The sequence below is a fragment of the Sinohyriopsis cumingii genome, chromosome 1, assembly GCF_028554795.1.
Source record: "Sinohyriopsis cumingii isolate HCF-2022 chromosome 1, ASM2855479v2, whole genome shotgun sequence".
Taxonomy (NCBI): domain Eukaryota; kingdom Metazoa; phylum Mollusca; class Bivalvia; order Unionida; family Unionidae; genus Sinohyriopsis; species Sinohyriopsis cumingii.
Window position 1 is genome coordinate 7,489,113 of NC_142961.1, and position 23,362 is coordinate 7,512,474.

General features: G+C 36.4%; 1 protein-coding gene across 2 annotated transcripts in view; it reads left to right on the forward strand.

Moving 5' to 3' along the window:
• The first annotated feature begins 1,472 nt into the window (after positions 1-1,472).
• The window catches only part of LOC149806376 (uncharacterized), a 90,177-nt gene continuing 68,287 nt past the window's right edge, over positions 1,473-23,362 (forward strand). Inside the window, exons 1-2 of one of the 2 annotated variants that reach the window (XM_089952327.1) lie at positions 1,473-1,544; positions 10,811-12,421. In XM_089952327.1, the coding sequence (XP_089808453.1) occupies positions 10,840-12,421 (1,582 nt within the window). In that variant the 5' untranslated portion in view covers positions 1,473-1,544; positions 10,811-10,839. Of the gene's footprint in view, positions 1,569-10,810; positions 12,422-23,362 lie in introns of both variants that reach the window. The other variant, XM_089952335.1, reaches the window with a different exon arrangement.

Sequence of the window (23,362 nt, forward strand, 5' to 3'; positions counted from 1 at the left end):
TGAGGGACATGGAATTTGGTAGCCGTGTTTTCTGTAGCGAGCCGATGTCGACCTGGAGTCTTGCAAGTTCGTTGTTGATGACTGAAGTCTTTCGAAGACCACTGATTGTCTGGAGATCACCTGAAAGCAGCATGGTCCGGACATTCCAGGTACCTAGATTGAGGATTGGAGGTTTCCTTGATGGTTTTCTTTTGTTATTTCTTGGTGCAGTAGTTGAAGTCCGCTTGTCAGGTTCTCACGTACCTTAAGCCTTACGCACCCAGCAAGGCAGGCGAACTGTGGCGGGACGGCACTTTATTGGCTGGGGGCTGCCCAGTTTGAGGCGGGCGGTAGCAGTCCAGTGAAACCTATTGGTCTCTCCCACCGTCAGAAACAACCCTTGGTGTCTGGCTTTACGCCAATCGAGCGATGACTTATAACCGGTAAACTGCTGCTTCCCGTGTTGTGTCGACGCTGTAGAGCGAAACTGGAGTGTTCTCTCCAGGGAGCAAGTCTAAGCAGGGTGATATGGAGAACTGCTTCCCTTGCAATGCAGCTGATCCCCCCTCTCCACACAGCTGACGGAACCAAGGGAAAGGACAAGCCGATACGTCATGGCACCAGCTGCGTCGCAGGAGTTGCCGAGATGACACTGAAAGAAATGCCAAGTTGCCTTACGGACTCCGTCTCCGGATTTTCTTTTGGGGTTTACTCCCTTAGCCTTTCCCATGAGAGGATATAGTCGCAAGGCAGCGAAGGTTTGAAATCGGAGTTTACCTTCTCCTAGATGGGCGACCACCCAAGGTTAACGATCCCTATCTGCCCGAAGCGTCTGGTTTAGAGGCGCCAGAAACTCGTCTGTCATCCCTTCTCCAGTCAGTTTAAACAGGTTCCGCCACTCGTGAAGGCCTGGAGCTGGATTTGGTTGTCAGAGGCTCTATCAGACACAGGCTGTTGGGGGATTTCCAAGGGGAGTGGGTGCTTATTTCCCACACCCACCCTCGGCGATGACAACCCTTGGAACCGCGGTCCTTTTGAACATACCGCGATATGAATATGAACCACATTATACAGCAATTATATTAAGGACTGAAAGTTCATGTTATAGGGCAGCGGCCTGAAACTTCTTGAAAAGGAAATTTCCGGCTATCAACCGCGCACCTCTATTTATTACCATACATCAAATCTTTATTTTTTCATTAAGTACGACTTACATACAGTAATTGGTTACTTTATACCGATGTATTATATATTTATATATTTATTTATATATTTTATATTTATATGTTTATATTATCTATTTATATTGCAATATAATTCTTTACCGAGCCTCGTTTCTTCTTTCCCTTCCCATGGAAAAAAGTATGCAGAGCTAGTCGAATGGTCTCCTTTCGTATTTTACATAAAGTTGCACGCTGGTGATTGCTACATAAAGGCCGGGAACCAGGCCGCATGACAAGCACCATACTATCGTTGTTTCCCTCTAAATGTCACGTGACCGAATGAGACTTTCGGGTTGTCATTACCATGCCGATAAAGCGAAAGGGAAATAGTTGAAACAAAAGGTTATGTCGCATATAATGTTTAAGGCATGTTACTTTTATGAATTTAGCAGGAATTCTTTATCATAATGTATATGTAAACGTAAGTTACAATTTAATTTGGATCTAACATTTAAATGGAATAATGCAGGAATCTGTCACATAACGTTTATGTATTATTGAAACACTGCACAGTGTCACATACTCGTTATCAACTTGCATGTTTAAAACTTAAAATAATTTTAGAATTTACAGGAGGGATATTTCGTCATACAGTAATAACAAAGCTTGATGACGCGAAGGTTTATTGCACCACCAATATTAATCATACCAAGATCCAGTACGCTCAACACCATATTACCAGTTCTGTTTAAGTCGCAGGAGTCTGACGTTTTATCAATAAAGTACGGCATAATCCATAACAACATGAAATCACCTTGTCGGTAATATAAATGAACACGAGGAGTGCAAGCGTGACCACAACCCTCCGCTCGATTCCAATTTTCTCACGCGTCTTTAATCGCTTTAGAATCGCAAGAAGACTGAAAAACTATACATCTACATTAAAAAGACAGACGTACCAACGCATAACTCTCGGACGACCATCACATGAATCCAATCCGGCGAATTAACCTTTATTTTCACCATTATGGTCATAAACCCTTTCTATTAGAATCCAGGCTGCTCCGGTGGCCTAGTGGTTAAAGCGTCCACCTCAGATGTGGGAGGTCATGGGTTCGACCCCGGCCGAGTCATACCAGAGAATTACAAAAATGGTACTAACAGCTGCCTCGCTTGGTGCACAGCATTAAGAGGTTAGTGTTAGGACTGGCTGTCCTGGTGTCAGGATAATGTGACTGGGTGGGACATTATGCTACATGTCTGTGGCATGATGCCCCAGTGCTAGACATCACTATAAACTATCACTGCAGACATCATAGCAATATGACTGAAAAATTGTTAAAGCTACATAAAAAATTCAAAGCACACACACACACACTATTAGAATCCACCAGACGGAAGTAGCCCATTTTACCACAGGCTGAATAACACGATGAAAATAATTTCACAAAATAAAATGTTTAGCTTGCTTTTTATTTCAGCTTGTATCAATTTATAATTTTATATAAATTTCCAGAACAGAGATATGTAGTTAAAGTTTGGATAGTAGAAATAACAGTTGATGATGTCATCACATTTCAAATATTAAAGACGGATGCTGAACCTGGTAGATTTAAAAATGTGTTTGATTGACTTTCTAGAGGTTGCCACCTAATAAGATCATCTATTGTTTGTACTGATGTTTTTTCATAACATAAAAAAAAGGGAAGAAGAAAATATGATACTTGTATGAGAGAGGGACTATTTATTATGATGATAATGATAGAGAGAAGAAAACAGTAGGAAAGGAGAAAAGCTGATACATTATACGAATGATTAACCATTGATGATGATGGTGATGTGTGTGTAAGAGAGAGAGAGAGAGAAATAGTTGTGATGGATAAAATCAATACATAATACGATAAATTACAATTAATGACGATGCAAGAGAAAACAAAATGATTCTTGTATAATTTACTGATAGATAGAGCAAAGGCAGATGACAAATGAAAAAATTACTTATATTTTGCATTTATGGTAAAACTGACGTTAGAGAGGTACAAATGATACTTTACCAGATAATTATACCATTGATGATGATGGTGTGAAAAACGTGGTAGTGAAGGATAAAAAAGGACCATGAATGATACATTTATGACGTATGACGAGAAAGAATAAACACTTGTGAATACAATATTGTTACTAGAGATTTACCATCGTTGATAATGACAAAGACAGTGAAGAAGGCAAGAAAAGAGAAACATGTTTCACTGTTTAATACCTTGCTCGTGCCAATAATATAAAGATTTGTAGCAAAATTGTAATAGTTCATCTAATACCTGAAGAATTTCTTTCCAATGTCTGGGAAGGTTACAATATTCAATTTTCAAAACTACCCCCCTTCTCTCTCTCAAATACACACATGTATGTATGTTTGAGGAATGTGATAATCGACATGTCTTGACATCGGTGGGATCGGTCAATGTTTAATTTGTCTACGGGTGACATCGTTTATTAAAGAAACATGCATGCATCTGTAATACATGTACATTTTAGTCTAATTATCGTCAGCAAAATAATCACATGTCTTAAACATTACAGTGATGAATGCTAAATATATTGTCTTTAGTATCCAACAAATACTCAGTACAACAAACCTCTTAAATCTAGTTCCCTGTTTACACTAATTGTACAATATAGAATATTGGAACCCTTTTTATCTGACACAGGAATACAGTCATAGTCACTACTTACAGTTTGCACTTTATTTGTACTTGCAGTAAGTACAAGACCCATTTTCCATATATCAATAAAAGAATTCTAAAGAAATTTTGTATTTATTTTTCAATGAACAATTCCACAGTCAACATTCTTTCACTAATTTCAAGGTCAAAGGTTTTGAAAACTAGTGTGTACTGTCTATATGCTAACAAAATTTATAAACGCAGTTTTCATAAGACAAAGTTTTATGAAATATCTGCATAAGACAAAGTTTTATGAAATATCTGCATATCACTATACATTGAACGAACCTTATATATATATATATATATATATATATATATATATATATACACATACGGTGAGCCAATTTCATTAGTCTTCTCCATAAAAAAAAGGTTAAAGTGCAATGGTTTTCACCAGCTTCTTGTACTGCATGTTTATTATGAGCATGGCTGAGTCCATTGTATCTGAAAAATAATGTTATTTCATACTGTGGTGCATGATTTCTCAATAATTAAGGACATGATTTCAATATTTTGCAATTACAATTACTTTTGAATATATTAGTTATACTGTAAATAACATTTTCATGATTCATTCATTTTTTTGAGCAAGTTCAACTAATCTATTGATACTGCATTATAAATTTTCCTAGTATTAAAAGATAACACGGATTCTCCTCCGTGTTTGGTATGATTATTAGACCCTAACACATATTTACTGCAGTGTAGAAACTGGTCGAATGGGCTACTTCCATCTGGGGGAATCTAATAGAAAGGGTTTGTGACAATAATGGTGAAAATAAAGGCTAATTTGCCTGACTGGATTCATGCAATGGCCGTCCGAGAGTTATTTGTTGGTATGTCACTGTCTTTTGAATGTATATATATGTGTAGTTTTTCATTCTTCTTGTGATTCTGAAGTGATAAAAGACTAGTGAGAAAAGTTGAATCGAGTGGAGGGTTGTGGCCACACTTGTACTACTTGTGTTCATTTATATTATTGATAAGGTGATTTCATGTCAGATATTTCGCCGTACTTTATTGATAAAACGTCAGACTCCTGTGATTTAAGTATACTAACTGTCGCCACAGGAGTCTACCCTTTTATCAATAAAATACGATGAACTCTCTGACAACATGAATCCACCTTAGCAGTACTATAAATGGACAAAAGGATGGCAAGTGTGACCCCAACCATCCGCTTGATTTCACTTTTCTCACACATCATTTATTACTTCAAAATCTCAAGAAGACTGAAAAACTACCATATCCAATCAAAAGAGTATAACATACCAATGCATAACTCTTGGACGACTATTACATGAATCCAATCCGGCGAGTTGTTTATTTAATCCTTTACCTCATAGAGCATAGTGACAAAGTACAGCATGCTATAAATAGAACACCTGTTACCTAGTCGACCCCATACGCATACGGTTGTCTGTGAACTGTTAAGCAATATAGTGTATGTTACGTTTAACAGCAATTTTAACAATTTTACAGTTTTGGTACACATCTGTTATATGTGGAAAAATTTTAAGAGTAAAGTCCGATTGTTATAGCTGTGTAATTAATTTTCATGGAAGAATTTTTTATGTGCTTTAAAATTTTGAGAGAACTCATTCACCGTCATGTCAGTGAGGCCGCGTGACAAACCGTAGCTGCCATTTCCCATACTCGAAATTTACAAGTTTTTTGTCTGCGTCTACATCACTAACTCATCTGAATTTGATAATTTATAAAAACTAATTGCTGCCTACATCAATATCAGAGCCTTTACCTAAGTTATTGAATCTTTCATGGTTGTGATTCTAATCGTGAAAACTTTGTACGTACTGAATGAAATCAGCGACCGCCATTTTGGAGAGTGGAGATTATGACCCAGTTACTTTAAATAGCAGATGTAGACCAGTGCATAAACAGTGACCATGTGATCTGATGTAATTGTCATTCGCAGAAATGAATGTAATATCTAATAGGGAGGTTTTCCCTGAAGGTGGCGTTACGAAAACCAGCTCAAAATGGCTGATGTTTACAGCAGACGTCAAAAGGCACTTCCATGCAAATGGAGTAGAGGCATCAAAAGGCTCTTCCATGTGAATGGAGTAGAGGCGTCAAAAGACGCTTGCATGAGGTAATGGGTTAAAACAATAGCATTCAGCTTTACATGTAATGAGTGTCCTGCAACACTTTGATGCTGTCAAAAATAGAAAATCAAGAACTTGATATGAGCTGAAAATATGATTTACAGAATCCAGTAGCAGAAGATGGACTCTGCATTGGTAAAAATTCATACACTGCTTCAGTTATTGGTTCCAGCCAACCCTGCTCCCCAGACCCATAATCACATCTGGAATCAGGCAAAAAAAAGGATTATTTTGATAGCAGTCATTTTTTTTACAGAAATTATAGTAATAAGATATATCAACAAGACCAGAAGTGGGGCATCTTACTGTTTTTTGTATGTGTATATATGTATGTGTGTGTGTATGTATGTATGTATGTATTATGTACATGTCAATATGGATCATGTTAATTACAACCAAACCAAGAGAATGAATTTCCTATAGTATCATCAGTTAAATTTCAACCTCGTTGTAGAGTAATAACTGTAACATTATGTATGTACGTACGTATGTATGTATGTGTGTATATATGTATGTTCTGACTTGTGTTAAGGATGCAGTAGACTTTCATTCTTCAAGAACAAATTGATGCAGGCTTATATGTTGTCCCATTTAAAAACCAAAAACAAATGGACTACAGTCTGGGACTGAATCCCACATTGGAGGGTTGTTACATACAGTTGTAGTCCCATGTTCTGGCCTGCTTTGGTCAGAGATTGACAGCAGCAAAACAATTCCAGAAGAAGATGGATTCAGGTGTTGTAATGGTATGCATAATTCTTCCTCTGTCAGTAGTTTTTTAACCCTTGTGAAATCTCTTCAGCTTTCACCTGATTGCTTGTGGTGTTTAGTTTGTCCTCAATAAAAATGGTGCCACTCTGACATTTAATATGACTGGCTAAGTGTAAAATCTTGTTATTACTAATTATCCTGAATGAACAGTTCTATCAGCATGGGATTTCACTAAATGGCGTCTTAAATATCTTGTTCATTCTAAATTAAATGGTGCTGATCTAACAATCAGTATATATGACCATTTTGAAAATCTTGTTTCTGTTACTTATTTTGACTTTGGTTTTTCACCAGAAGAGTTCTTATAGTATCTACTTAGTCTGAAATAAAATGATGCAAATCAACCCTTAATATTATCATAATATTGGCCATCTTGAAAATAGGGTTTTACTTTTCAACAATAAACCAATAATGGTACCTAGTTGATCCTAACTTAAAATGGTGCCAGTCATGTATCTGCCATGAAAATCTTACTGTCACAAACCCAGAATTGGTGATCATAATGGTATCATAGGGTTTTTACCAAAAGACTTCTAATGATGTCAACTTCATCTTTAATGAAAATGGAGCCATCTTTAGTGAAAATGGAGCCATAACATTTGCATTTTTAAGCGTGTACTACCTAGAGCTAGGTGTTCAGTGAACCATGTACAAGACTTCATGAGAGCTATGACAGAAGGTACAAGTGACCTTGATATTCAGTATATAAATGTGCTGGCAGTCAAGCCAGCAAAAGCTGCTTATAGAACACCAGGAACAGCTACAAAACTTGCCTGCATTGTTGGAATGATGGGAACAGTTGGAATGTCTACACATTATTGTGACCACATGCCTGATGTAGTGGCTTCTGGGCTATTCAAAGATTACCGGTAGTCCGCCAGAACAAATTGTAATGTAATCTGACAGATGAAAGATAAATTTCTGAGCACAGAACCTAATGAAAATATTTAGATGCTTCATAAAGTAGAACTTTAATGATACAGTGATTTTAAGAAAAACGTGAGATTTTTAAACAAATAGAAAAAGTAATCACACATATTAGCAGGTTCTTTTGAGAAGAAAGAAAACATTGAAGCAGTATGTGACATGGGCTAATTTACCATATATACTAGCTTAAAGGTTCAGTCCAACGGCAAACAACTGATCCTGATTTGTCATAGTATAATGCACATGCAGATAAAGGTCTATGTTGTTTGTTCTACTGATTACTTCTAACAAACCCAGATTTGCTTGCACATTATGTCCAATGTTCCCTCTAAGCAAATGGTAGATGTGTGCGCTATGCATGCTGCATTGTGCAATCATTATGTTGATTATAGCGTTAATGTTGGATTGAATATTTGGTAATTTTGATTAGCTATGATGAGAACAGTTCAGCTGCGCAGGGATGTCTGAGCAGTTACAAGGCCGCACGCAGCTTAGAGGGAACGTTGATTATGTCCTATAAACGAGTATGTATGTTATTCAGTTGTTAAACTAGAGAATGTGAGAAATGTTTTTTTTTTTCTGGCTCACCTGCTCATAGACCAAAAGAGCTTATGGGATTTTTTTTTGTCTGTCTGCTGGAACAAATTTGTAATTGCTGCTAAACTGCTTAGAGGATTGCCATGAAACTTTATATGTTCATTCATCACATGGTCTTGTTGGTTTAAATGAAAATGATTCTCCTCAGATATTCAACTAGAAAATCTTGTTACGGCTTCTCTTGAGTGGAAAGTCATATTGACATGGGGCTTTCACCAAAAATATTTCTTATGTCTACTGGGTCTTAAACAAAAATGGTGCCACTCACACATCCAATATTGTTGCCAATACTGCCATCTTTAGAATCTTGTTACAACTTTTCTTGAATGTATGGTTGTATCTACATAGAGCTTTTACTGAAAGACAAGATGATAAATTAAATTGGTGCTGCACAAACGTTCATTTTTGCTCAACAGTGGGCACCTTGAAAATCTTGTTACTACAACTTCTCATGAATGAATGATCATACTGTATGTACTTTCTTATAAATCGAGTCAGACTGCAAGCAACAAAGAGCCTGATCTACCATAGCATAATGCGCCTACAGACCAGGGTCTGTGTTGTTTGTTCTATTGTTTATTTGATTACTCCTAACAAACTTCTCAGACCCAGATCTGCAGGCATATTATGCAACAGAAGATCTGGGTCTATGCAGTTTGATGTGTCTTACAAGCTAGTAAATATGATATTATCATGGGGCCTTCGCTGAAAGACTTCTTATATTGTCTTTTTGTTGTAAATGGTAATGGTTCAAAGCTGCTCTCATCTCCAGTACGGCCACAAAAATTACCATCTGGACAAACATATGGCTGTTTCTCCAAGATGGCTGATCATATTAACATTCTGCTTTCATCAGAAAACTTATTATGATGTCTGGTTGGTTCTAAATGGAAATGATGCACATCTAATATCCAATATAATGATTTAGAAAATCCTCCAAAATGGAAAGGCATATGCATGATATTTTTTCACAAAATGATGTTGTAAAATGGTTTCTTGGTCCTAAATAAAAATGATACAGATCTGACTCCAATAAGGCTACCATGGTGGCCATCTAGAAAACCTCATAAATGGACTGTTGTTTTAACATGGTGTTCATTAGAAGAGTTCTTACGGTGTTGAATTGATTCAAAATAAAAATGATGCAGATTGACCGTCCATATAGACACAGTGGTGGCCATCTGGAAAATATTTCTACTGTTTCTTAATGGATAGTTGTAAAAGCATGGTTTTTCACCAATAGATTTCATGTGATACCTAGTTGGTCCAAAATAAAAACGGTGAAAATCATCCATCCAGTATGGCTGCCATGATGACTGTCTTAAAAATCTTGCAAATCTTGCTGTGGCTCCCTGAAAAAAATGTATTATTTACAGGGGGTTTTATCAAACATCTTTAATGATGTCTGCTTGGTGCTAAATGAAAATAATGTCAATTTGATATCCAGTATCAGCACCACATTAGCTAATCTGAAATTCATTTTATCATTGAAGAATATTGGAGATGGTTTCAACACTGAGATGGTCATATATGTATGGCATTTTCACTGAAAGATTTCTTATATCTAGTTTGTTCTAAATGAAAATGGTTCCACTTGAACATATGATGTGGCCATCTTAAAAATCTTGCCACTAGTCCTACTGAATGGATGGTAAATCAACATTGGTGCTTCATTAAATTGTGTTTGAACCAAAAAGCTTCTTATGATGTCTGGTTGGAACTAAAGAAAATGGTTTCTATCTGACAACCAGTATGGCCACAATAACATCTGTCTTGAAAACCTTTTATAGCTTCTCTTAACTGGAATGTCAAATATGGCTACAACAAGCAACATATTGAAAATTAGGTATCTAATTCTCCTGAATGGATGGTTATATCAGCTTTATTCATCAGCTGTCTTCTAATGGTATCAGATTTTTTCTAAAAGATGATCTTCTATCATATATGGCTGCCACAGTGGCTAATTTGAAAATCTTTTTATATAAGAATCTCAGACATGGTTTCAACATTCAGCAGTTAAAAAGATGCAATGGTCTCATGTGGAATTCCTGGAAATTCTTTTCAGACAAGTGTCAGACCCTCGAGTGACTTGTTTTTTTCTTCACATTTTGATTAATGTTTGTTATAGTGCTGCCAATGGGAGGTGTAGTTACACTGTCTGTTCTGTACCACTGACATGAATCAATATCACACATGACCCGCCAGAGAATAAAAGTTACTGGTACCCTGTGACCTAGTTACCAGAATTTAGAACATAGGAAAGATTTGAAAAGAAAGACACTATTATGCACTAATCTATCAGATCTGTTAGATTTTAAAAATTAACTTCCATGGATACATTTGTGCAAATATTTGAAGTCTAAAATGCAGGAAAGCTGGACCTATATTAAAAATGTTAACACCTGCAAATAGAAACTAAATGCCTAGCAAGAGGTTACCTCCTGTATTACCAAATGCTTGCATATCTTACAGTGTGCATCACTTTCTGTGGACATAATTGATATATTGTTTCTCATTCCAGGTGCCGATGTGATTTTAAAAGTGCCTGTCATGGCTGAACCAAGAAAGCAACATACTAGGTTTGATGTTTTGAATCCAATAGGACAAAACGATGCCGACTTTGGTCAGTTTATTACCTCTAGCACTGTTACCACTGGTAGCCATGACACCTTCCCACCAATTGACAGCTGGACACAGTTTAGTGGAATGCATGTATCCAGTGGAAGGTCACATCACCAAAACCTGGATCAGGGATCATATACATGGGATGCCTTTGTTACACCACCGTCATCGCCATCACCAGATTTTGGTGTGGGGCTTCCAAATTATTATTCTCCTTTCCTTGGCTTAGAGTCTGATTTGGACTCTGTTGATTCCATTAGCTTTAATGGTGGAATCCCAGGTTCCTTTGATATTCCTTTGAGTTCCTCTAGTCCCCTACCCCGATTGGATCAAACATACAACATACCTGAACCATCCCCCGGACTGAGGTCAATGTCCTTTGCTAACAGATCAGCTTCTTTTCATGTGGCCAGTACAGAAGGGGCAGATATGTATGATGAGACACTAAGGAAATGGAATGCATTCAGTTCCTATGACCCATTCAGCACATCAGAATTGTTGACTCCCACCCCAAAAATATCTGTTCCTGAGCAGCAGATGCCAACATTTGCCAGTAAACCAAGTTACTCTGATGTAACCAAAACACAGAAGTCAAAATCAACATCATCCACTACCAGGGACAAAGATGATTTTGTTGAATCTCTTAAAAGTCAGAAAATTGACAATTCTATTCATGGACAGCATAGAACAGTCGTTAAAAAGTTGTCTTCTCGGTCTTTAAGTTGCAGAACTTCTCGTAACAGCTCATCAGATGATATGACATCAACAACTGTGTCACCGGATTCCAAATATGGATTGGATCAGTTTGAGGATGTTAGAGATGAGAAGTCTGATGGAGCAGAAAAATTGAGTAATGATAGCTTGCCACACTTGATATCAAAGCAGAGTGATGGTACGACCATCTCTTCAGATGCAAGTGGAATAGAAGAAATTCACCTCACAAAACCTTTGAACAATTTTGCTGATAAAAAGAATGAGAATGATGTAGGTGGAGAGAGAAAAAATTTGTTAAATTCAGAAAAGTCCAGGTCTGGAGACAGTGTTAGGGAACCCAGTAAACAGTCAAATTCTAATGCATTTTTTGATCCGAGGCGAATCTTTCAAAGCAAGGAGACTAATAAAAAGGGTGCAACCAACATGTCAGAAAGTTTTTCAGCTACCACTGTCCTGAACAATGGTAAACCTGCTTCTTCATGCAGTGCCAGCAATGCACACAGAAAAACTACTGACTATATCAACAATGACCTGAGGGATTCCAAGAAAAAAGTGAACCAAAACAACCGAGACAGAGAGGTTCATTTGGATTCAAATGCACCAAAGGAAGCATACAACCTGCAGGCCAATGATCACAGAACTGAAAAACCACGGGGCCCTGTCTCTTCACCCCATGGAACCTCTGCCTCTGATGAAACCTTAACCTCATCAGCCTCTTCAGATGCAGGGACTAAAATCAGTACCAAGAATCATCATATGCGTTTGCAGCAGAATGGATTTGACCAAGAAATGATAGGTAAGTTACCTATTCACTATGTACTCATTATATTGTAATTGCTTGTGTAATTACCATACCATCATTAGAGACTGAAAAACGTGTCTCAGATTCTGTTACAGTCAGTCTATCATCTCACAATTATTTTATATTATTTTTAGCCAATTTCTGACTGTAGAGTCTGGAAATCTCTGTACTCTTGAAGTAGATAGGTGCAGAAGCAACAGCAGATCTGATCTAGGCATTGTCCCTGAAAGTCTAGGTTAGAAAGAATAGTTACCAGAGCCCAAAGGTTTAGGGCACGTATCGGGGGAATGTGATGGTAGACACTTGATAGGAAGGGTTTAGAGATTCTAGGAGGGTAGGGTGAAGTCTCTCTTCCTGATCCAGGGATCGTCCTGGGCTTCGCCAGTGTCGCAAATTGCGATTTTTTTTCCTTATTGGCGACAAAAATATCCCATCTGGCGATTTTTTTGGCGACAGACTTTTTGGTTATTTAATTTGTACATACAATCATGGATTTGGACTGAATAAATTTAAAGCCAGAACGAAAGGAAGCCACAAACTTGACTAAGTAATGCATTGGAATCAATCTGTTAAACAAACGATCCTTTGTTCTTATTGACAACCCCATCTTTACAGTGCATTGTTACATCATAATCTGCTTATGCTGACATCTGGGCTGAGTACTGTATGCTGTGATACAGTCATTCATGCTACCGCACTATACCTACAACTGACCGACTTCTGAAGACGCGAATAGAACAGATACAATTAATTGAATGACTAATCCTTCTGGTTTTTTTTGTTTTTTTTACATATACCAATACAATAGTTTTGTTGAACCTTCATAGAAAACTGATAACCTTTGAAGTACCGACTACTGCGTATATATACAAAGCAAATGGAAAAAATCTCAATCACAATTATATCTGTCGCCAGTGCAGCATTTTACTCATTGATCTTTTCCTTTTGCCATCAATCCCGTGTTACGGCTGCAGAGACTTAAACTCCGCAACAAAAAATAGCTAAAAAGAAAACAGTTTTGCATAATTAATAATAATTATTTATTTCTCAAAATACAGGAGTGAAAGAATACCTAAATAGGGTGTGAATTTATGCTTATATATACGGTACAATATTGCCAAGTGTTGACTCATGTAAGTTTCATTCGTGGGAATGGAGATCCTATTTTGTTTGTTGAGAAAATTTATACAGCATTCAGTGATCATTCTTGGGATTTAGGAAGCAATTCACTACAAGCTTTGTGAAGTTAGCCATAAGGGTGTGGGGGGGGGGCTGCTGAGAGACTACTGGTGTCACCTGTCAGCACTTTAGACTGTGAATGTGGATTCAGTAAGATGAACCTCATAAAAACTGACATCAGAAATAAACTCTGCATCTCATCTCTCGAGAATTTAATAAGAATCAGCATGTACAGATGTGAAAAATTAGACTTTGAAACTGCGTTCAACAAGTGGGCAGCCCTAAAATCGCGACGTATCTTCATGTAACACTTTGTAACATTTTGTTAATGCTTGTTGTAATTAGAGTATTAACCAACCCATCTTTTGTAATTTTCATTGCCTGTTACATTAACAGACTAAATTAACACTTGAAAAAATGTACCCTACTTGTTCTGGCGACACTTTTTGAAAATTGGCGACAAAATATTGAGGTTGGCGATTTTTTTGGCGACAGCTTTTTAAAAGCCAGGACCATCCCTGCTGATCGGCATCAAATTCCTGAAATTTGCTGTGATGGTCAAAGCATTATTATCATCCTGTTTCAAACATGTGTGATACAATAAAATTTGACCAGGAATTTACCTCTCTGCAGGGAAGGCCAGGATATTGGGACACATATTTGTAACTCCTCATGGGAAATGACTGAACTGTCAGTGATTGGTGCTTTTCCTGAAGAACTAGAACTGGGGTTTGCACCAAAAAATTGATAAAAACGGTGGATATGTGAGGTCCAGTATTGCTGCCACAGTGGCCATCTTAAAAATCTTATCACTAATCCTCCTGAATGGAAAGTCACATTAACATAGTGTGGTGTTCGCTGAATACTTCTTATGATGTCTAGTTAGTCCTAAATGAAGATGGTTCTTATGTGATGTTTAATATGGTAGCTACAATGGCCAGCTTGAAGATCATGTCATATCAGCCTAAGGTTTTCGCTAAAAGACTTTTATAATGTTTTGGTGGTGTTAAATAAAAATGGTGCTGATCTGATGTCCAGTATGTGGTCATCTTGAAAATCTTGTTTTCGCTTCTCTTAAATGAATAGTCATGTTGAGATTGGGCTTTCATCAAAAGAATTCTTATAGTGTTGAGTTAGTTAATAATGAAAATGATGAAACTTTAATGTGACCATTGTGGTGGCTATCTTGAAAATAATGTTGATTCTACTCCTCCCAAACAGATGGCAATATCAACACAAGAAGTAAAAAGCTAACCTTGGTGTTAGAACTATGGGTCAATTATATACTGGGGTCTCTGATACATGAATCAGGGCAATGGAAAACACTGCTAGTGTCAACATAGAAGACAATTACACATGTGCATACTATGTTATTCAGAGCATTCTTGTTTCTGATATTATGTTCCTTTAAAATATTGTTAACAGAATTATTTATAAGAACTTGAACACATCCTAAAAGCTTCAATATTTTGAAGCAAGTTTCATGTTTTATGAAACAGTAGGTTAGTTGCAAATATTGCCATTTTAAAGTTCCAAAAACATTTGGAAATCATATATGTTATCAAATGTTACTTGCATTATTTTATGTCAGTGCCATTATTTTAAAAAAATTTTATTTTGTATCTTTCCCTTTTGAAAGTAAGAAAAAACCCTGATATGACTTTTGTCCTGAAACACTTCCTCCAGCTTTAATTACCAAAAGTAAAGAAACCAATGGCTAAAAGAAAGGACTCTGCTATAGCACGCTGTGTTATAACATTCTGATAAAACATGGATTAGATGTACTTTTCTTGTTTACCAAAAAAATCTTTCTTAAAATCACCCAAAAAATTAAAAAAGTTTATTATCATTTTGGAGAAGAGATCGCGTATCAAAAATGCAAGAAGATCGTGGCGTGGCTCCTGAAATTTTATATGTATTTTTCTTGTATATTTCTCATACATGAAAAAAATAGTTTTTCTTCATAAAAGTGTGAAAAATAATGTGCACTGTTATGTCATAATCCACTTATGTTGACATCTAGCATGAGTACTGTATGTTGTGAGACATTCACTTTTTCTGTTGTTGATATTTCTTTTCTGTTGTTGACATTTCTGGTAGCGGAGATCAACCCAGTGTGCATAGGGGACCTTGAAAAGCCTTGAAAAATGAATTGTTCAGTCAGGGCCTTGAAAATGTTTTGAAAATTATAAATTGTCTGGGTACCTTGAAAAGCCTTGATTTTCATGAAACCAAAAGGAATTAATAAATAGTTTTCATTTTACAGAATTAAATGACAAGAGGAAGAAAACAACAACAAAAACAATCTCCCACTAAGTTTGTGGCAGAACGGAAATTTTTCCACAACTGGCCACTGCACAATTGTACATTTTGAACTTCTGATTGTACAAAGCCCGAATGTAGCAGTGGTTTAAATTTGAATCATTAGCTTCACTATGGCTGGCTGCTGATTCCAACTTCGGTGGCTAGATGAAGAAAAATATAAAGTTTGGATTATGAGATCTTTCTCAGAGAGCTTGGCAAAATGCAAATTATGCCAGAATGGGAGAAAGTGCTTCTTGGTCACATGCCGCTGAATAAAACCCAAGCTCTTGTAATGGCACTTAATACAGGCAAAACAAGAAGCCTTCAGCATGAAATCATTTTTGACAAAAGAGGTATGTCTGTGAACACAGAGATTCAAGTTTTAAAATAGAAACTGTGCATAGGCTTAATTTTGGATTGAGTGAAAATAGGACAAATGATAATTGCAATGAACACGATAAATCTACAAATATAGAATACAGTTAAGCTGAGAGAAATATTAATATGAAATAGTTTAAAATATCCATAAGCTGTTTTTAAATAAGCGATAATGTAAAAAAAACAAATATCTTTACTTTTTTTGTTTATGGGATTGGGGACGATTGAAGAAGAAAGAAAGGTACTGAAAAATACATTGAGACAATGACAGCTGCTGCTGATGACTATGCATTGAAAGCTAAGATCCATATGAAAATTTCCTTTATCACGACATCAAAATAATTTGAGGAAAAGTGAAAAGGACGAAGTTGCTAAACTTAGAGCTCTTGAAAAACAGCTTGATGACTAGCTACAAGAACTGAAAACGGTAGTGTACTGTAGACATAGTAAAATGAACTTTGTTCAGTGACTACATTATTTAATGCCAGATGTAGGATGTTTAATAATAATGGGAAGGATATAAATGATCATACTAGTGACTTCACGTTTTATTTTTGTCTTTTTAAAAAATATGTTTGCAAGAAATGTTCCTCGTATGGAGTAATAGTAAGTATTAACTTGTGTTTACATACAGTTTCATTTATGTATCCTTTAAAATTAATGTAATAATGCACCTTGTAAAACGTAATTTTGAACCTTGAAAAACCTTGCAAAAACGTTGAAAATTTTGAATGAAGCATATTCTCATAATCCGTCTTTCATCGGATTTCAATCCTTCAGAACACTCAGATTTTCTGTAGTAATCCCTGTCATAAAAAACCAGAACACTTGCATCTATCGTCTGTTGACCCTTTTTTAAATTTTTGACGCATCTGTGGAAGGCAGCATCACTCCACTACCACAAATGTGAAGGGAAAAAAACAAAAACAGGAACTTACTTGTTCAAATAGGCAGGGAGGAACAGTAACTACAATTGACCAAATGATGGCCAATTCCTTTTTTAATAATGTACCCAGATAAAATAATTTGCTGAAATTTCAAAGAAAACAGATTACCTTTGAAGCACCGATTGTTTGGAAAAAGTATTAAGCAAATGAAATAAAATCAGTCTCAGTCATGCAGTATAATTATTTGATGTTGCCGCCACAATAAGAAACGGGGCATTTGTTTGGTTCTTCAAAGCTGTCCTTTTGCGTTGGCTTCAATAATTCATGCACCCTTCATTAAAGAAAGACTACTACAATCTTCAGTAAAAACAAAGAAATTTTTTTCAAAGGAAGTCAGTACCAAACATAATTAAAAGCAATGGAATCTGGTGGGTTGTTTCATTTTCCAAAATGACTGGAACACATTTACTGTGCCTAGAAAGTTACATTTTTGCAGGAAAGAATTTTGAAGTTATGAACGCTACCAATGGCAGCTTAAAACGCAAACGAACTTTTTCTGACTTGGGACAAACTGAAAAGCCAATGTGCTTCATCATTTGTTACATAATTGTGCTATTGTTTTCCATTGAATTCAGACCTATATGACCTGTGACAAAATTATCGAATGTTTTAAATCTCTATGTGTGCATATTTTCGATGGAATTACTTGTATTGTGGATTCAGTGTATGTGATGAGATTCGCCGGTGAGTACACGGTGTTGATACTCTTATTCATGCTTTATATTAGACATATACATATAAACAGTATACACGTGTATGTACCAGTGCAGAGTTCTCTGAACAAAGTAAAATATTATATGCGCCTTCTCTGTTTTCACTATAGGTCTATTTCTAATTTAATATGTATCAGCTTAAGATGGTATAAGATGGTAACTGCCAATGAAGCACGTATTTTTGCGCCTGCATTTATTACCTACCCCCCACCCTGCAAATTTGTTGGGTACATGCATCATTTTCTTCGGATAACTGACCTGGTTGCTTATAAAAAAAACTTCGGTCTGTAACACGGTTGGGTTCTATGGCTCCCAACTACTGGGGCCACACTGTATATATTTTGGGAGATAATTAACATACATATATGATTACAATACTAAATAAGTCTGCTTAACCCTTTACCTCATAGAGCATAGTGACAAAGTGCAGCTCGCTATACATAGAACACAGGTTACCTAGTCGACCGCATACGCATAGCTTGCCTGTGAACTATTAAGCAATGTAGTGTATGTTACGTTTAACAGCAATTTTAACCATTTTACATTTTTGGTACACATCTGTTACATGTGGAACAATTTAAGAGTAAAGTCCGATTGTTATAGCTGTGTAATTATTTATCACGGAAGAATTTGTTATGTGCTTTAAAATCTGGAGAGAATTCGTTCACCTTCATGTCATTGAGGCCGTGTGACCAACCGTAGAGCTGCCATTTCTCATACTCGAAATTTACAAGTTTTTCATCTGTGTCTACATCACTAAGTCATCTAAATTTGATAATTTATAAAAACTAATTGCAGCCTATATCAATATCAGAGCCTTTACCTAGGTTATTGAATCTTTCATAGTTGTGATTCTAATCATGAAAACTTCGTAAGTACTGAATGAAATCCGCAACCGCCATTTTGGAGAGTGGAGATTACGACCCAGTTACTTTAAATAGCAGATATCGACCAGTACATAAACAGTGACCACGTGATCTGACGTAATTGTCATTCACAGAAATGAATGTAGTACCTAATAAAGGGTTTTCCCTGAAGGTGGCGCTACGAAAACCGGCTTAAAATGGCTGATGTTTACAGCAGACATCAAAAGGCGCTTCTATGGGACTTTTGTAGAAGCGTCAAAAGTCGCTTCGATGCGACTTTTGTAGAGGCGTCCAAAGACGGTTGTATGAGGTAATGGGTTAAGCCAAACAAAAATATATTTGTTACCAGTGGCACTGGCTTTAAAATTACGGTAGGGAGGTCTTTTTTTTTAACATTATATATTTAATGTGATTTTTTAATACAAATTAAAAGAAAATTTTACCCATGGGAAGAAAAAAGTGTTAACTCATTCGGCCCCAGCACTGTTTTCAGTATCTCTGCTGATATGCCTCAGAAGTACAAAGCTGTGTCTAGCTGCTTGTGCCCCATAGTTTTTACCTGTTTGAAAACATCGTGCACATGCATTCACTCTTACCTTAATTTCTCTTCTTATATCCAAACAAAATCCACGAAATTTTCACCATTTATTTCAAATGAATTTGTCGACACATTGATGTAATTTTTTCCCTATTTGTCGAAGTCTTTCACAACTCAGTATTTACAAAGTTATGTGCAACGTTTATCCGCAAGAACTCCGTCATCATTGCTGTCAGCATCATCATCTTTGGACGATTCAGTCTTAGAAACTTCTATGTCCAAATCTAAATCTCACAAAATATTCAACTACTGAACATATCTTTCCTCAGCTTGCTCAATAATTTCAAGATCAAACCCGAGAAACTCCACATTTTTGCTTTCATCAAAAATCACTCTTCCGTCTGCCATCATTTACAATTTTTTATAACAGAACATGTGTAGTTAAACCGCTCTCAAACTTTAGCCTTTTGCTTCTGAACAATTCAAATTTTCACAAATGAAAGTAAAATCATTTCTGATTGGTTTAATAGTTGTTTAGTTCTTGGAATAAACCATTTCTAACCAATCAGAGACGTTGTATCTAACACACATTCATCACGCCTGGAGACGGGATCGGCCATTGAATGCATTAAACAATTCACGACTACAGGTGGGATTGGCCAATGAATGCAGAAACTGGATCACGCCTACAGATGGGATCGGGGCCGAATGAGTTAAGGACAGCAATTAAAAACAGATGGTTGGCCAACCAGATACACACATAATTTTGTTTGGCTTTAGTGACCTGGCCAGCTATTAAAGCAAGTACAGGTTAAGACAGGTGAGCAATACGAGTCCCACTTGAGCCTCCTATTAATATCATCTCTTTAAAAAGCCCTAATGGTTAGAGCATCTGCCTTGGATGCAGGAGGTTATGGGTTCGGTCCCCGGCCAAGTCATACCAAGGACTTATAAAAAATGGTACTAACAGCTGCATCGCTTGGCGCTCAGCATTAAGAGGTTAGTGTTAGGAATGGTCGGCCTGGTGTCAGGATAATGTGACTGGGTGGGACATCATGCTACATGTCTGCAGCATGATGCCCCAGTGCTAGACATCACTATAAACTGCCACACTGCAGACATCGTAGCGATATGACTGAAATTTTTTTAAAGCTACATTAAAAATCCAAATCACACACAAACACACACTCTTTATAACTTTATAAAGTAGATTGGAAAATAAGAATTACTTTGTGTTTTGGAAGTGTATATGTGGTCAAAATTGTAAATGTTTTTAAATACATGAACATGTCAAACAAACTACATTCAGTGTAAATAAACTGCTCCAGGTTCTCATGACTTTGGTTTACACTTGGCAAGCTCTTTAGTGGCTGAAACAAAATTTGTACCTAATGTTGATCTTACTGAATGCAAACCAGGCATGTAAATAAAAAATTTGTATTAATCAGCCTTAGTGTGTTGCTTATTTGTGATATCTGTCTGTGACCAATAACATTTCTGCACAATAATTAAAATTGTTCACCATCTACAGGTGACAAATGTTTTGATAGACCTGCACTTCGAGTAAGAAAAAATCCTATTGGTTTTGGGGTGAATAGGTTGAAGGCCTTCATCACTGTGACTGAAAGAAGAAAAATGGCTTTCACATAATAACTCTAATTCCCCATGATCTATAGTTAACTAACTTTGTGGGTGGCAAACACTTAGGGTAAAGAAGAACCCTATTAATTTTGGGATACACAGGTTGAAGATCAAGGTCACTTTTACTGGAATTTTTTTATTGCACAATAATATGAGCTGTCCCTTATCTATAGTTATTAAACTTTGTGGATGGCTTAAAATTTTTGTAAGGAAACACTCATTTGATTTAGATTCCGATGTCATGGTCATTTTGAGTTTAAGAAGAAAGCTGGCCATGGTGCATGTAAATGAAAAAAAGAAACATGGTTTTTGAACAAGTTCACATCACAGACTATGACCAAACTTTGTGGATGGTTTGTACTTGGGGTAAAATGGTTTCTGCATGAAAGTTCTATTTCTTAACCAGGCACAGTACTTTTGTCGGTTTGTTTATGGCTTATACATTGGGTAAGAAAGAAACATGTTGATTTTTTAGTTCAGAGGTCAATCAAGGTCACTGTAAGGAAAAATGGTTTTTGCATAATAACTTTTATTATGTGTACCTTGACCAGAATGTGTGCAGGGCTTGCATTTTTGCTCTTGAGGTATAGAAGAATCCTTTTGATTCGGGGATCAGAGCAGGTTACATGACCAAAGTCTTTAGATTATAGTCTTTAGTTCAAGACCACATATCTCAACCAAAGATCCAGGTCAGTGAAGCTTTCAAAGTCAACCACTAGTGCCTATGTAGAGGACTGTTAAATGTGGGGTGGGTGTATGATGTGCTGTTTACCATGTCTCCTTCTGCTGTACATGCTGCTTACATTGTTGAAAGAGAGAATGGTTATTCCTTTTGAGGAGGGCTTCATAGCCAACAGCAAACCAGAGACCAGAGCATATTTTATTGCAAACCAATTGTAGACTGGTTGCTACTGTTCTTTACATCACTTTGCATTTTAGTAGCTCTGAGTAACCCAACATGGCCTTTGTCTATGAAGCATTGAAAATAAATTGCAGGGTCTAGTTGAAATGCATATGGGGTTACTGTAGGGCTGGGTATTCGCAGTTCACTTCTGATTTGATATTAATCACTATTGTTGTTGTGGTTGGGATATACTGAAATGTTCCATTTACCAAAGATATTGGTACACACTAGTTGCACCATTAGTTGTGCAACAAATGCATAACTGAGACTTCGGCATTTAATTTATAGATTCCAGTAGTAATTGGTTGATTTATACAGAAAACAGCTATATTCTACATTGATCAGATTTTTCACTCACAAATCAAGTTATAAATGAAAACAGTTTAATAAACAATATTAACTTTCCTTGTGCTTCAGGTCATTTTGCACATCTTCAGATTGTATTAATATTAAAAATTGACATAAAAACAATGAAGGGAGAGATATTTGTTTGGTTAATTTTATTTAATAAAGATGCGCATCTTTCTGTCTCATGTGGCTATTGTTGTGATGATATTGTTTTTCTAAGTTTTCTCTGATGCACCTCTTCCATGGTAATTTGTGAGAAGCAGGGTCCATATTCATTGACTGCATCTTAAAAGTGGGCAGTAGATAAGAAGAGGAACTAAAATCTTGGTTAACACTTACAGGTGGGCGATGTTGCTAACATGAGAATTATAATTTCCTCTGTCCTACACAGATTTTCATATAATGGATTTTGTATGAATAGATAATAGATCTTAAGGAGTCAGTTAAAGTTAGTAAAATGATGACAAACTTTTACTTTAAATCAAGTTGGTATGCAGTACTTATGAATTCATGTATCAGTAAGGTCTGAGTTGCCTCCCTCCTAGTGTGAAAACAAAAATCTATCTCAGGCAAACACAAAAGATTTAAAGCTAAAGAGCCAAGCTTATCTCTTTGCATTGATTAATTCCCTTTAAATGTATGCTTCTTTATCGATACCACATGGCAGTGACTCAATATAAGTCCCATGTTGTGCAAATAAACACAGTACATGGCAGTTGGCATTGGAACACTACATATGAATTGGGGAAAAAATGGACTTGCAAGGAGAAGGCACTATATATACTGTACATTTTATTAGAATGTGCAAGCTATTTTTCAATGTAACACTGCAAGTTTCAAAGAGCAATCCACAGGTTTTTGAAAGAGAGAAGATGTCTGTAATGTGTGATTTAAAAAAAAGGCTGACCTACCCATGTATCTTACTGTAATTGTTCAGGTTTTATGCATTGTAATTGGCTAGAGATAATGAATCTTCATCCTTCTATCAAGGTACTTTAAATTTCTCAACAGTTATTAAAGTAACGCCACCTTAGTTGTTGAGTAATCTATTATTAGATTGTCGCAGAAGCATTTGTGGACATTGCCGTGATGGGCTATGAACTCCTTCAAGTTTGAA